The sequence below is a fragment of the Oncorhynchus keta genome, unplaced genomic scaffold (genome assembly GCF_023373465.1).
Source record: "Oncorhynchus keta strain PuntledgeMale-10-30-2019 unplaced genomic scaffold, Oket_V2 Un_contig_28182_pilon_pilon, whole genome shotgun sequence".
NCBI lineage: Eukaryota > Metazoa > Chordata > Actinopteri > Salmoniformes > Salmonidae > Oncorhynchus > Oncorhynchus keta.
The window spans coordinates 1-14,496 of record NW_026285903.1 but is presented as its reverse complement, the minus strand read 5'-3'; the positions used below and the strand labels follow the sequence as shown (position 1 = coordinate 14,496).

General features: G+C 44.2%; 2 protein-coding genes across 3 annotated transcripts; both read left to right on the top strand.

The window, feature by feature from the left end:
- The first annotated feature begins 750 nt into the window (after positions 1-750).
- On the top strand, positions 751-6,086 carry LOC127923072 (UPF0461 protein C5orf24 homolog). 2 transcript variants are annotated; one of them, XM_052507002.1, is made up of 4 exons: positions 751-1,005; positions 1,822-1,910; positions 2,168-2,215; positions 4,398-6,086. In XM_052507002.1, exons 1-4 carry the CDS (start codon positions 975-977, stop codon positions 5,100-5,102), a joined length of 873 nt encoding a protein of 290 aa, XP_052362962.1. In that variant the 5' UTR covers positions 751-974; the 3' UTR covers positions 5,103-6,086. The 2 variants fall into 2 exon arrangements, with proteins under 2 accessions (XP_052362962.1, XP_052362961.1); XM_052507001.1 differs by having other exon boundaries at positions 763-867; positions 1,824-1,910.
- A 751-nt stretch (positions 6,087-6,837) lies between these two features.
- LOC127923073 (histone-lysine N-methyltransferase, H3 lysine-36 specific-like) lies at positions 6,838-12,298 on the top strand. The gene is made up of 5 exons (XM_052507003.1): positions 6,838-6,945; positions 8,831-9,744; positions 10,163-10,304; positions 11,595-11,767; positions 12,035-12,298. Exons 2-5 carry the CDS (start codon positions 8,848-8,850, stop codon positions 12,296-12,298), a joined length of 1,476 nt encoding a protein of 491 aa, XP_052362963.1. The 5' UTR covers positions 6,838-6,945; positions 8,831-8,847.
- Positions 12,299-14,496: the final 2,198 nt, after the last annotated feature.

Below are 14,496 nucleotides of genomic sequence, written 5' to 3'. Positions count from 1 at the left end.
CCGAGATGAACGGGGAAACGCTCCCTCACAACATCAGGCGAAAGCGGGGAGGGAGGAGCGCAATACTCAAATCAAACATTTACTCTGCGTCTCTCTGTCAGGTTGTCAACAAGGCAGCATGGTGCATCGCCCAGTAACATCTCTTTTCCATAAAAAAATGTTTGACTTTTCAAACTAGGATTGGGAAGGCAGATAAATCGTTTGTCTTAATCACTTTTGCATGTGGAAACACAGAATCCAACTCATCCCTCCACCACGTGTTTAATTACGTCACTTGTGTTTTGAGCCGACAACGCCGACGGCCAGAGCTGGACACCTGGCTCACGCTCGGGAGCCAGCCCGGTTCCTAAACAAATGCAATCACTTTTCACCCGATTCAAATTTCTCACGCCGGGGTAACCCGAGTCAGATAAAACGAAACCCCCGGTATAGTGCTGCGTTTACGTCATTGGCCGACGTACCTCACCCGTCCCCTTCATCTGGGCTTTACTCCCACCGTGTGGTTGCGAATGGGAACTTCAACGTGATCTCGTTATTAAAATAATTAATCACAATAAATACCATGAATTTTGTGGATAATAGTGTGAATAGGTCTATTGCTATTCAAATGCATATGCAGGTTATCAAGCTGAAATAAATGGTATAAAAACGATATATAATAATTCACAGTGAATAAATACAACGGACTGGCAGGATGCAAAAGCAACTATCCAGAATTTAAAGCGGCTCCTAATGTTTAAGACACACGCATGCGCATTGAGTTTCACCCTAGTCAGCAGTATGAGAAATGGTCCATGCAATCGTGATTCCTCTCCTCGTCCCAACTCCGAGGTTACTCCATTGAATTTGACATTTAAAATGGTTAAGGTAAGATTTGAGGTTATGGTTAAGGTTAGGGAACTGTAGTAGGGGTTAAGGTTAGGGTTTAGGGTAGCGACGTCCCACGGTACCCGGGTAGCACTACCCAGGATAAAATGGCAGCACCTTTGAGGCAAGGAGGACAGCTAGGTAAGACACTCAATATTTAACGTTTATTTTCTGTTGTAAAAGAACATATAGTTAACTGAACCTCTTCACCTAAACCCTATAGTTACATCGTCACTTTGAAATCGGTACAGCTCGCGTCCACGAGGACTTATGTTTAACAGTCATTAGATTTGACAGACCTGTCTGATACCATAACAGTAACAAAACTAGTTGAATTAATGATCAAGCTTGATGCAATGTATCAACCAGTGTTAGGAAGCTACTCTGAAAATGTACTTTACTAAGCTACCAATTACTTCGAACTGGAATAAGTTAAGTTACACTAAAGTTACCCATAAGAAAAATATAGTTTACTAATATATATACATATTAAATAGTTTATAAGTGTATTTCACTACATCCAAACTACTTCGTGAAAAATTATCATATCTAAAATGTAATTGACTACAATTTGCAAGAATATTATCACTCAAAAGCCAGACGTTAACATGACAAGTGTAATTCAGCCTATTAAACACAAAAACGATGTTTCAAGTGTTGGGAAGGTCTGATGCAGAAAACACCACTACATGGCAAACAAAATATGAACTACTGAAAACAGTACTAATATTCGAATTTAGTTAAACTACCACCAAGATACTGCAAAATGTAAGGAAATTACTTGTTTAACTATTTGTAGTTCACTACTCCCCAACACTGGTAACAACCAACACATCTACACTTAATTAGTTTCTACTCCTAGTAAATTACATTTGACTGAGAAACATGTTTTATCATTTGCAGATGAATGATTTGCATGTATTTGACATTTTCTTAATCCTGTGTCTCTTTCCCAGCCTCTGGATGGTGCCAACCTCAAAGACCTGAGAGTTGCTCTGAATGGCTTCTTGGTCAAAGGAGAGACGCTCAAGCTGAAGACTAAGGTAGGAACTAGGAACTCCCAGAGGAGGCTGCTGAAAAGCTAATACTAAATATACATAACACCAAGCCACAGTGGATGAAAGAATAATGGAATCACAGTCCACCTACAGAATCAGAAACATTGACATTTTAGGGGTTACATTACTTGTTTCTCCTGACTAAAATCCTCACCATAAAGTCTGTGAAATATAGTGATTATGAGCTGGTTTGTACATGCTGCTTCAAGTCTGAATGTCTTCTCTGTTCTCTCTCTACCCAGTCTGACCCCCTCCATCCTGGGTGGAATGACAGTCAGCGTCAGGGACAAGTATGTGGACATGTTTACCAAGATACAGAAACGGAACAAGATCATTAGGGAGCCCTAATAACTGGCATAGGTTGTGTCCCAAATTACACCATACTCCCTACCATATGTAGAGCTATTAAGGGCTACGAGACCAGGCTGAGGGAATAGGGTGCCATTTGGGGGTATTTTTGTTGTTGTTGTTTTAAGCGTTTTGCTTAATCAACTGGACCTAAGTCCTGTGAACTCAATAGGGAATGAATGACTAGTGGAACAATGTAACTGGGAAATGCCTTGCCTATGTGTATTATTGCTTCCCAGCTTTAAGCTCAACAGTACAACGTATTACAGTAAATGTAGTCTTTCTGTTGTCATGTTTGTTTTGATTTGTTAGGATCCTCATTCGTCGACGCTGATGGTGACAGCTAGTCTTACTGGGGTCCCGGACACATAACCAAAAAAACATTACAGACAAAAAACTTACAATTGACATACACTACATGTTCATGTTTTTAAATGTATCTATCAGGTCCACATACATGTCAGTTCATACACACAACATGTAGCTCATATTAAATATGATGTATTATAAACAAAACACTGGATTTCTCTGTTTTTTTGGTGTTTATTTATAGCCAGAGCGAAGCTAGTTGATTTGTAGCTTCGTTATGCTTTTGCGAGGCTAGTAGTCTCGTAAAAAGCCAGAGCGAGGCTAGTTGATTTGTAGCGTCGTAAATAGTGAGGCTAGTTGATTTGTAGCCTCATAAATAGTGAGGCTAGTTGATTTGTAGCCTCATAAATAGTGAGGCTAGTTGATTTGTAGCCTCATAAATAGTGAGGCTAGTTGATTTGCGGATGCAGTCAAATAAATGAGTATAGAAAATATTTGTTTACAGTTTCACAGAGGCAAACTACTGTTTGACAATCAGACAGTGAAGAACTAGCGATGCGACTGAAATGTGAATATGTATGAAACTGTACACAAGAAACTGATGTGAGTTCTGTAAATTAGATTGCTTTCCCACTAACGTCAGGTCAAATGTAGTTATATTACACGGTTTAGTAGATCAAGCTAGTTTTTATCCTGTACTTAATGTTTGTCTTTGTTATACTACCACCTACTGAAAGTACAGTATTGATTAACCTCTGTTTATAAAGGTTCCCACTAGTTACCACAGCCGCAAGTAAAAATGACCTATATCGTAAAATGTTATGAAAACACAAATTTGCTTTTTGGTCTTAATATAAGGTTACGGTTAGGCATAATGTTAGCAGTGTAGGTAATGTTAGGTGTAATGTTAAGGTTTAAAATCACATTTTAAGACGAGACGTAGAAATGGGCGGGGTTTATGACTGGCTGTCACTAGTGACGACCGTTTCTAAAACTGTTTCGAAACTGTTACCTCATTTCCTGGACACAATGTCCACAATTTCAAAACAAAGATTAAAAATAAAAAACATACTATCCTATATTCTTGATCGAAATATGTCCGGATTACATGCCATATTTTTATTATAGTAAATGTCTTTATAGGGGTGCAAGGTTTCCTTAAAGTCTGGCGCGCCTGCGCTTTGAGCCCCTCCTATTTTATAAAAGAAAGAAACCAGAGGAAAATGGTTGCCTTTCTCACTTAAACCTCTGTCCTTAGAAGAAGAAATAAATATCAAATACCCGGCGCATAATGTCATCCAGGATCAAGTTAATATCCATGGAATATAAAGGCGTAGAATACATGCGTTTTTAGGATGTTATGGAGGTCAAGAATGGAAAATAGGTTTCATATTTAACCCTTTGCATTCTATGATCCGCCTACAAATGAGGTTTGTGGTTTTTAATGTTCTCAAAATGTACTCGCAAATGCAGCAGTTTTATTCGTGGTATTTCGTTGTAGTAGCGCCCATTGCCCCATTTATACGGCTGTTGTATTATTGGGTTGTAAACGCATAATAGCGAGACACTACGTTGCGTATTGTATTAACACCGCCGATATGGTTTTGCAACAATAGCCTCTTCTAATTAATAATGTTGGACAAGATGTTTGCGCATAGAATAGATACTTTATAACATATGCATTACATAGTGATGTGCATCACCAACTTAGGTTCTTATTGTGTGTGTGTTTATGTGCATGCTCGTAAGTTTGTGTCACACATACCAATTCAATGACTCTAAACCTGCTTCCCTTTCATTTGTACCCCTCAACAGAAAATGATGCACCAAGTCACTGGCAGCAGCAATGACTATTGCATGAGTGGCCTTGCAGAGGAGTGTCAACAACCAACCAGCCACTTTGACTTATGTAGCTCGCAATCCAACAAATTCTACCCTTCGCCTCCACCCCCTACTCTACAGCTGCCCCACCCAAACCTGCACAAGCCCATGCCCTGTCAAATGCAACAAGAGACCCAGAATGAGTTCCACCCTCAGACAGTGAGGATCCGAGGGCCCAGTGAGGCTCCAACTGGGACAGAGAGCTCCAAGAAAAAGAAAGGAGGCGTCGTTAAGTCCGGCCGTAGAGGGAGACCCTCAGGGACCACGAAGTCAGCCGGTTACCGGACAAGCACTGGGCGTCCGTTGGGGACCACGAAAGCTGCAGGGTTCAAGACCAGTCCCGGCAGGCCTCTGGGTACGACCAAAGCGGCAGGCTACAAGGTTAGCCCTGGCAGGCCTCCTGGTAGCATCAAGACTCTGGCTCGGCTCAAGAAACTGGAGTACGGGAGCTGTGATGGTACCAAGAAACTAGGCTTCAGTAACTGCGTCGGCGGAGCCAAGAAACTGGACTATGCCAGCTGTGATGGTACCAAGAAATTGGACTATGCCAGCTTCGAAGTGGCACCTTTCCCTTACAACCTGATGCAGAAACGAGGCTTGCGTGAGCCTACTGGCAAAGTGGAGGAACCTAACGAGTAGTTATGCCTGCGTCTCTATCTATTGCCTGGAAATCATATTTGAGTGCTTGTCCTAAAGGGTGTTGATGACCAGCAGGGACTCATGTAGCCAAAATATTGGTTGACTTTTGGATATGTCTGGCACTGGTTACTAATGAATGGCTCCTCCTCTCTTCATTGCACTCTGCTGATATTGTCACCATGTCATCTGTCCCTATCCAAAGACTGAAATCGCTCTCTTTTATTCAAAAAGTTTGTTATCTTATTTTACAGAAATTGCATGATAAAGCATATAATAAATACAATCAATATACTTTAGCTAAACAGGAATGAGAAATAGCCTACTATTCGTCATAATCTAGTCAAATGCTCGCTGTCTGGAGAAGGGTTGATGTTTTGTTTAAATTTTTAAATATCTGACTTTCATTCATCTGTTTATTTTATGCTCTGATATAATGTGCTTTTATCATTAGTAGTTTGCTTGTCCTCCTGATATTTTCCACATTGAAAATGCATCTGAGTAGAAAACAACACAAAACACACTAGCAAAACATGAATCTTAGTAGGAAACAACACAAAACACACTAGCAAAACATGAATCTTAAGCATCTCCCAGAGTACGTGTGGCAGTGTTTGTGTCTTTTTGTGTTGTATGGTATAACATATTTTTTATTTGTATTTATACATAGCATATTTATACACAGGATTTCATGCAATATAACATTGTTACAACATGTTTTTTGAAATTGTGTTTGAACTTTTGGGCCTCCCGAGTGGCACAGCGGTCTAAGGCACTCCACCGCAGTGCTAGAGGCGTCACTTCAGACCCGAGTTCGATCCCGGGCTGTATCACAACCGGCTGTGATTGGGAGTCCCATAGGGTGGTGCACAATTGGCCCAGCGTCGTCCAAGTTAGGGGAGATTTTGGCCGGGTAGGCCGTCATTGTAAATAAGAATTTGTTCTTAACGGACTTGCCTAGTTAAATAAAGATGACAAAATAATAAACTGACACGAACACAGTGCATCTGAAAACCTCTCATAATACTTATTTGACGACAAGGGAATTGTTATTTCTAACTCTTTGTGAATATTAATGGTTTTGTCTTCTCAATGTACTGTATTATCCTTTATTCTTTGTTCTCACAAGTTAACTATCAATTGATTAAAGCAAACCCAGAATGGTGTTGAGTACGAACTATCATTTTAACCAACAGAGAAAATGCTTTATGGTGGATTATGTGTAACGATAAGATCGTTTTCTGTATGTATGACCAAAAATTAAAGTGAAATGGTCATTCTAAAATGATATTGTCTTGACTGTCAATGACATTTTAATAGTGTAGTGTATAAACAACAGTGGAGATCATTTCCATTTGTAAAGTGCAGACAAAAATCTGTATCTTATCATATCATGGGGTCCAGTTCCCCCTATGAGCCAGTGGACTCCACCTTTATAAAACACTGATTGCATGTCCAACCACTCTAAAATAAATATAATAAATACTGTTTATACCTGATATTCGCATCCTATAATATTTTTTCTAAGAAGATTTACGTACATAAACCTGGGTATCGTGTCTTCACATAGGCCTAGAATTACATATGGCCTGTGTTGTGAAATCTCATAGAACTGAGAAACCAATATTGAATGAGGAAAAAAAAGAACAACACCTTTAAATATAATTTCAACATAAAACATTGGGCCACTTCGAGAGAAAAAAAATCTAAACTAATTTTCTTATTTTTGTCCTGTGACATTGAATGTTCATTCTCTTCGCCCTACGTTCTGAGTGACGGCCTCATAAGGCTACAAATCTACAGATTGGTTATCAATGAAGAGCAGCCGAGGCAAATATCCTATCAGGTAATATGATTCATTAGAATTGGCTATAAAATCATGTCTGTAGCCTATTTGACAACTGTCATTTCGATGTACCAGTGATGGGTATTGTGCGAAGCGAGTTTATTACAGTGGCAGTAGGGCACGAAGTATGGCGAGCCTTTTGTGTGGCCACTATGCAAGGCGTATTCTTCTCTGCATTAAAGGCTGCTGTCACTGTTATTTTTTTAATGCGAACTTATTGAAGGATACGCGGAAACGCGGAAAAAAAACGGATAAGCATTTAGCCGAATTAATAATATTATATTGCACCCCATTGACATGGTGTCCAGGGGTCCGACTTCAGTTAGCGATTTGCCCCCCCCCACATTGACATGTGTATTGCTGCGGACATGGCCTATTTTCTCTGCTGTCAGGCAATATGGCGCATAGTCTATTTTAAAACTTTGACTAGGCCGCATCCGCTTGCGCTGTTTTCCAGTCGACCACATTCGAACTATTGATCCGTGTTCGTTGTGGTCACAGAATCATCACTCTCTCCAACCTCTCTGCTATCCAAAATGGAGGAAGCAAGTTACGCCTTTGTTGGGATAAGGAAACCAATGGCGCAATGGTTTATCAATGTGACATACCTTCCACTCACATAACCCCATATTAAATAGTCTTTATCTAGCCAAGGGTTTCGTGTATGTTGACTAAAACACACGAGGGGATATAGTAGCCTACATCTGGATTCGTCAGTGTGACTGTAGACCAGTGTTCTCTAGTGACTGAGGACTGATAGGTTGAGAGAGTGCCCGGGCCCGATGTGCTGTGATCCGCGGCTTCGCAGACAGGGGGTTGGGTGGCTGTGCGGATTGGTTGCTCAGCTCTGCTCGCCAACACAGCCAGTCCGTCTAGCACGGTTTGTTTTAACATAACTGGAGGGGCATTTCGACAGCCCGCAAAACAACCATGTAGTAAAAATGATATTGTAATTGCTAGGGACTGAGGTGGTGTACGCTACACTGACTTTTTATGCACTAAAATGGAAGGTTACATTTTTCTTTGGTCTATTGGTGACTGTTTTGGAAAGGCCGCCGCTGGTGAGATAGGACAGGAGGTGAAGGGGAGAGAATGAGAGCTGTTGGTCTTTCTTGGCCTAGTGCTGCTGCTACTGCTGGGATTGTGCAGATCCGCTTTCACAAATCGAAAAAAACACACGCTTCATGCCCCAATCTGAAAGACCCGCAGTTGGTGTTATTGTGACCGACCTCCAAATGGTAAGATTATTGCGTTTTTTAAAACAGACGATGTTTTTACACGTTTTGAACCGTCCTTTTGTGAGTTAGAATGGATGCTTCCTATGTCGGTTTATAGGCTCTGTGTAGGCTACTTGTGTGAGCCATTCTGTATGATGGCTTTTGACTGTATTTGACTCCCCTACAGACAGTCAGGTTGGCAGCGCGATCAATGTTGCACAGATCTATCGTTTCAGTATTTGCGATCGTTCTATTTTGATATAAAAAAACCCAGAACGAGTAGATATGATTTTATTGTGAACGGGGCAGAGCACACCGGTCGCTCGCTGGGTTTTCCTGATCTTTTGTCTTCTCTGCTGCCACTACGGACGGCCTTCAGAGGGGAAGCCATGCAAATGTCGTATTATTACGTGTAGGCTATGCGGTAGTCTTTCTTTATGTTATTGTCGCGTGGAATGTGAGTTGTTATTTACACACAGACAGTATGGTTTATATACATTCTTGTGTTTTTTAACAACTGTTTTGTAACATTGTAGCTATTTCAAACAGTGCATGAGTCTGAACCATATGAATTGACCACACTGTAAGCTGGATAGGAAAAAAACGTGGTTGTTTGCTAGAAGGTTTACCTCAACCACCCTAACCTGCATTTTCTTTTACAATGACAGGAAGGAGCCATGACAACATGAATTCTTCATACAGACGGGCTCTTCGGGGCGGCTCAGCTTCAGCCACATCTTATAGCTCAGGCCAGCCAGAGCTGAGGCCCCCCAATCGCCTTTCAGTTTCCACCACTTCGTATAGAAACCAGTGCAACAGCAGCGCCAAGCGTGGCTCAACAGACCAACCTTCGACGACCATGCAACTGTCAACCTCCTCCCTCAAACAGGCACCTAGCTACGGGTATAACCAAGCAGAGAGGGAGAGGCCCCACTGCTACAGTCCTCTGCTGAGGCTCCAGGACCTCTCCACTATGGTACACAGACCTGGGTCTGATCTGGGACCCGGGACCCAACCCAAGGACCTCCATGCCAGGAACCATTTGCACTCTCACAGCCCAGTGGGAGGCTCTAGTTTTGGGGCTCCTCTGGTCCGACTGCCCCCCTCTACTGGTAACGAGGAGACAGAACCCTGCGAGGTTTCCATGCGGGATCAGAACGGTTTCTCTCCTGTTAGTTCTGATAGTTTGGAGCGCTGCTCCCCCATCCCCAATGGATACCTGCATTTTGAGTCCACCTTGTTTGACAGTGGGGACAGGGAGGATGAGGAGGATGAGGAGGAAGAGTTGGTACCTTTTCAACAACACTCTTCTAAGTCCCCCAGAGACAGAACGGTCACAGACTCTAACACCACCTCTGGTTCAGGGTTAGGCCATACCAGCACATACAAACCCTCTGTTCTCAACCTGATGTCTAAGAGTCTGTCTGAACTGGACCCTACTCTGAGCCCCAGTGCCCTGCCTGACATGTCCATGGGGGATGGCTGGAGTATGGACCAGGACTCGGACAGTGACAGTGACAGTGCGATGACAGGAGACACACATGACAATGGTCTCATCTCACCTGTTGGAACCAATTCTAATGTGAGTTTCCTCTCTTACTGATAATCATAATAATAATAACAATAATAATAATAATAACCCTTGGGGCAGATGCATCCTGGGTAGCTCTAAAAGTTATCTGATCTTATCTGACATTATCTCCAGTTCTGTAAATACTGTGTAATCTCCTGGAACAGTATTTGTCAAGAAGATATTTAGATTTTTTTTAAATTTTGCGTACACTATATGCTGATCAAACATATAGGCTAGTTTTATATTAATCAAAATAATGTTGATTTGATAACAGTATTTCTTTCACATTTGAATTTGAGATACAAATAATTATTTTTGAATAACATATAGTAAGATACAAGAAATCCCTTTTACCATTAGAGTTTTGAACTGTCAAAGGGATGATCCTATATGTGTGATAAGTCCTTTGTTTATTTTTTTTGTTCAGTCCAACAGCCCAAAGAAGAAGCCCCTCCCAGCAGTACAGTACTTGGAGGGAGATCTGGTCTGGGCCAAGTTCAACCGCCGCCCCTGGTGGCCCTGTAGAGTTACCATAGATCCTCTGGAGGGGATACACACACGCATGAAAGGTGGGAAGTTGTATTATTGGTTTTGGATCTAAACCTATCGCAGGATGGGTGTATTCTTATGTCAGGGCATGAAGCATTGATTATAAGTGGGAAGGAAGGGAAGCTCTCCTCTGGGTTCCTTTGGGGATGAAAGGGAAGCTCTCCTCTGGGTTCCTTTGGGGAAGAAAGGGAAGCTCTCCTCTGGGTTCCTTGGGAGAAGGAAGGGAAGCTCTCCTCTGGGTTCCTTTGGGGAAGAAAGAGAAGCTCTCCTCTGGGTTCCTTTGGGGAAGAAAGGGAAGCTCTCCTCTGGGTTCCTTGGGAGAAGGAAGGGAAGCTCTCCTCTGGGTTCCTTGGGAGAAGAAAGGGAAGCTCTCCTCTGGGTTCCTTGGGGGAAGGAAGGGAAGCTCTCCTCTGGGTTCCGTGGGGGAAGGAAGAGAAGCTGTCCTCTGGGTTCTATAGGGGAAGGAAGGGAAGCTGTCCTCTGGGTTCTATGGGGGAAGGAAGGGAAGCTGTCCTCTGGGTTCTATGGGGGAAGGAAGGGAAGCTGTCCTCTGGGTTCCTTGGGGGAAGGAAGGGAAGCTCTCCTCTGGGTTCTGTGGGGGAAGGAAGTGAAGCTCTCTTCTTGGTTCTGTGGGGGAAGGAAGTGAAGCTCTCTTGGTTCTGTGGGGGAAGGAAGTGAAGCTCTCTTGGTTCTGTAGGGGAAGGAAGTGAAGCTCTCTTCTTGGTTCTGTGGGGGAAGGAAGTGAAGCTCTCCTCTGGGTTCTGTGGGGGAAGGAAGTGAAGCTCTCCTCTGGGTTCTGTGGGGAAGGAAGTGAAGCTCTCCTCTGGGTTCTGTGGGGAAGGAAGTGAAGCTCTCCTCTGGGTTCTGTGGGGAAGGAAGTGAAGCTCTCCTCTGGGTTCTGTGGGGGAAGGAAGTGAAGCTCTCCTCTGGGTTCTGTGGGGGAAGGAAGTGAAGCTCTCTTCTGGGTTCTGTGGGGGAAGGAAGTGAAGCTCTCCTCTGGGTTCTGTGGGGGAAGGAAGTGAAGCTCTCCTCTGGGTTCTGTGGGGGATATAACAGCGAGAGAGAAGAAATAACCACCTGGATCTAAAATGTGTTATCCACAATCACTCCAAAGTTGACATCGTTTGTGGTATATAATGGCAAATAGTATGGGGGCATCCTCTGACAGTTAACTATAAACTACTTCAACTCAATGTACCAGCTCAGTGTGTCTTTGTGTAATGACAAGCATTTAAACACTTTTGAGTTTCTCCTATAACATTTTGTATCAATGTTAAAACAAGTTGTGTTTGTGTTTTCTGTTGTTCCAGTCCCCAGTCGTCGCCCTTGTCGTATGTATTACGTGGAGACTGTGGCAGAGATGGCAGACCATGCCTGGGTACCTGGGAAAGTTACCTACCCCTTCACAGGAGGAGAGCAGTTCTCAGATCTGCCTGTGCTGAGACGGAGAGGGAAACAGAGGGAAAAGGACTACAAATACACAGTAACTAACTACAGACAACTGTCAACTTCTGTTGGTTTTAATTTAGCTCACATTGTGTGTTGCTGTTAGTAGAGATATGTTTAAAGTCACAAATCGCTTTTGTCGTTGTAAAGGTGCAGAATAGTTTCATTGCGTGTCTCACAAAACATTAAAGATTAAACTCATACTATCTATTCCACAAAGACAACAACTCTATATAGTTTAGAAATAAGGACATCTTTGACAGTTGACCACTTTTGTCCAGATGTTTGTCATCTCTCCCTGTAGATACCCAAGCGTCTGTTGGAGTCGTGGAAAGTCAGTGTGCTGGAAGCTGAGTTTCTCCTACCTGACCTTCTGAAGAATACTGCTGTCTCTTCTTCCATGGCCTTTAACGGTGAAGAGCGGGTGTCCTCCCCACTGCCTGATGAAAAAACATCCGAGGCCCCCTCTTGTTCCTCCTTTAACCTCACTGCACCCCCTCCCTCAGCCCTCCCCCAACAGAAACAAACATCCCCCTGCTGCCGACCTGGCCGTAGCGAACGACAGTAGCAGCAAAAGAAACCCTGCCAGAAGAAGAAGAAGAAGAGGAAGGGTTTGGCGGAGATCTTTGGTCATATAGCTGCAAGTCCCACAGAGTCAATAAGCATCCTAGACTTGGCCAACCAAATGCCTGCTGCTGCAGCGGATCCACTGAAAGAAGAAGATCCCAAGGACTCTCCATACGCAGACCTGGATTCTGTACCAACCATTGTGCGTCCCAAACGGTCTGAGAAACCTGCTAAAGAAGACACAGAGAAACCGTCTGAACCCTCACAAGAGGTAGAGAAAGGGGGCAAGAAGGAGCGGGCTACTCCTCCTGAAAAGACCAAAGACAGGCATGTGGTCATGGTGGTTCCTAGGCATGTAGTTCCTATGGGAGGATGTATATCCTCATCTCCAAGCATTTTAGCAAACAAATCTCTTTTAAATTACAGAACTACAAAAACACAAATGTTTTACAGTCAAAACAGAAGTTGGGCAGCTCTTCTGAACTGACAAATAAAAATGATCATGATAAGCAGTCTCTGCATCTCCCTGCCAGCAGACGTCTGATGACCAGGGCCCTGAAAGCAGAGAAGGAGACGGAACTCAAAGAGGCTCTGCTGGCCTCAAGCCAAAACTTGAGAGACGATAGGCTTAATGTGCGTTCTTCTGATGATGATGATGATGATGTGAGCGATAACGTTCAGATCAGAACAGAATCGTCTACTAGCAGGGATTCTTCACCAGACAAATCCAGATCCTCTGCTAGTCACAGCTCTCCTAAAAAACAGCCCGAGTCTGATTGGAAGCACCTCCACAACGGATCATGGAAAAACTCTGAAGATGTGACTCCAGGGTCCAGTAAGCCTGTCATACCCTCTATTAATGTCAAGGAAGAGAACATTGTCTCTGACATATCCTCCTGTTCTTCCTCCACCTCCTCTCTCTCTCCCATGGACACTTTCCAAGATATCAAGGAGCTGTCATTCAAATCCTTAGTGAAGGAGGAGAGAGACTCTGGGGACTCTAACACTAACTTTAAACCTGAGCCTAATTACAAGTTCAGTACTTTCCTGATGCTCCTGAAGGACATGCATGATACCAGGGAGAAAGAGGGCAAGCCCCTAACCATGCCTCCCTTGCCAGACCTCATCAAGGAAGAACCCATGGTAATACCCACCGCCCAACCACCAGACAACCCCTTAAAGCTGCTGCTGGCGGGGACTGGACACCAACGGGGACCAAAATCCAAAACGGCCAGCATGCGAACTCTCGCCAACAACCAAGAGAACACCGGCCAAACCCAAGTCTAAAAATAAACCCATCATAAAAAACGAAACGTACAAACTTGAAGGGAAAACGGTGCTGGCTCAGATGGTGGCGAACGCAGTAGAAAAGCAGCAGCGGAGGAAGCCGAGGCCTCCAGCCAAACTCCGGGCCACCATCGCTGGTCTCTCTCCCGAGATGGCCGACCTAGCCTGGGGGAGGGAGTTTGTCTCTGGGCACGCTGACCTGGCTGAGCCTGGCCTCGGCCCTCCTCTTCCTCCTGTCCCCTCCGCTGTTGACTCCTCATCCTACCTCGACAAGAGCCCGGGTACCAAAGTGGCCCCTAAGAAGCGCTGGCAGACCTTTGCTCAGCAGGGGCCGGTGAAGCCAGGGAAGGATCCAGGGGACCTGGGTGGGGTGGCCTCACCGCAGGGGCCTGTGGAGGTGAATGGGATCTACAGAGATGGCCAGGGAGGGACACCAGACCGCATCAGGTCCCATGATCTGAACCTGGGGATGGAGAAGCAAGATGACACATCAGGTAAGCCATGGCTTTCAGTACCAGCAGTGTTTTATGTCAACAGTTAGCTTTTTATTTTTAGAGATTGATTTGGTTGATTGATTATTTGTTCCCACAGCACATTCTGAAAACAAACGGCTGAGGAAACCCAGCAAAAGACTGCTGGAATCCACAGAGGAGGAACAATTCTTCTCCCCGAAGAAAAAACTAAAGAAACCTCTGGAATCTTCCAAAACTCCTCTGAGCCCTTCCACAGTTCCAGGCCCAGCCCTGCTAACATCCACCTCTACTCCCACCCCCCACCCCCACCCCTGGGCCTACCTCTGGGAGCCAGCCAGCCCCACCCCTGGGCCTACCTCTGGGGAGCCAGCCAGCCCCACCCCTGGCCCGACCTCTGGGGAGCCAGCCAGCCCCACCCCTGGCCCTACCTCTGGGGAGC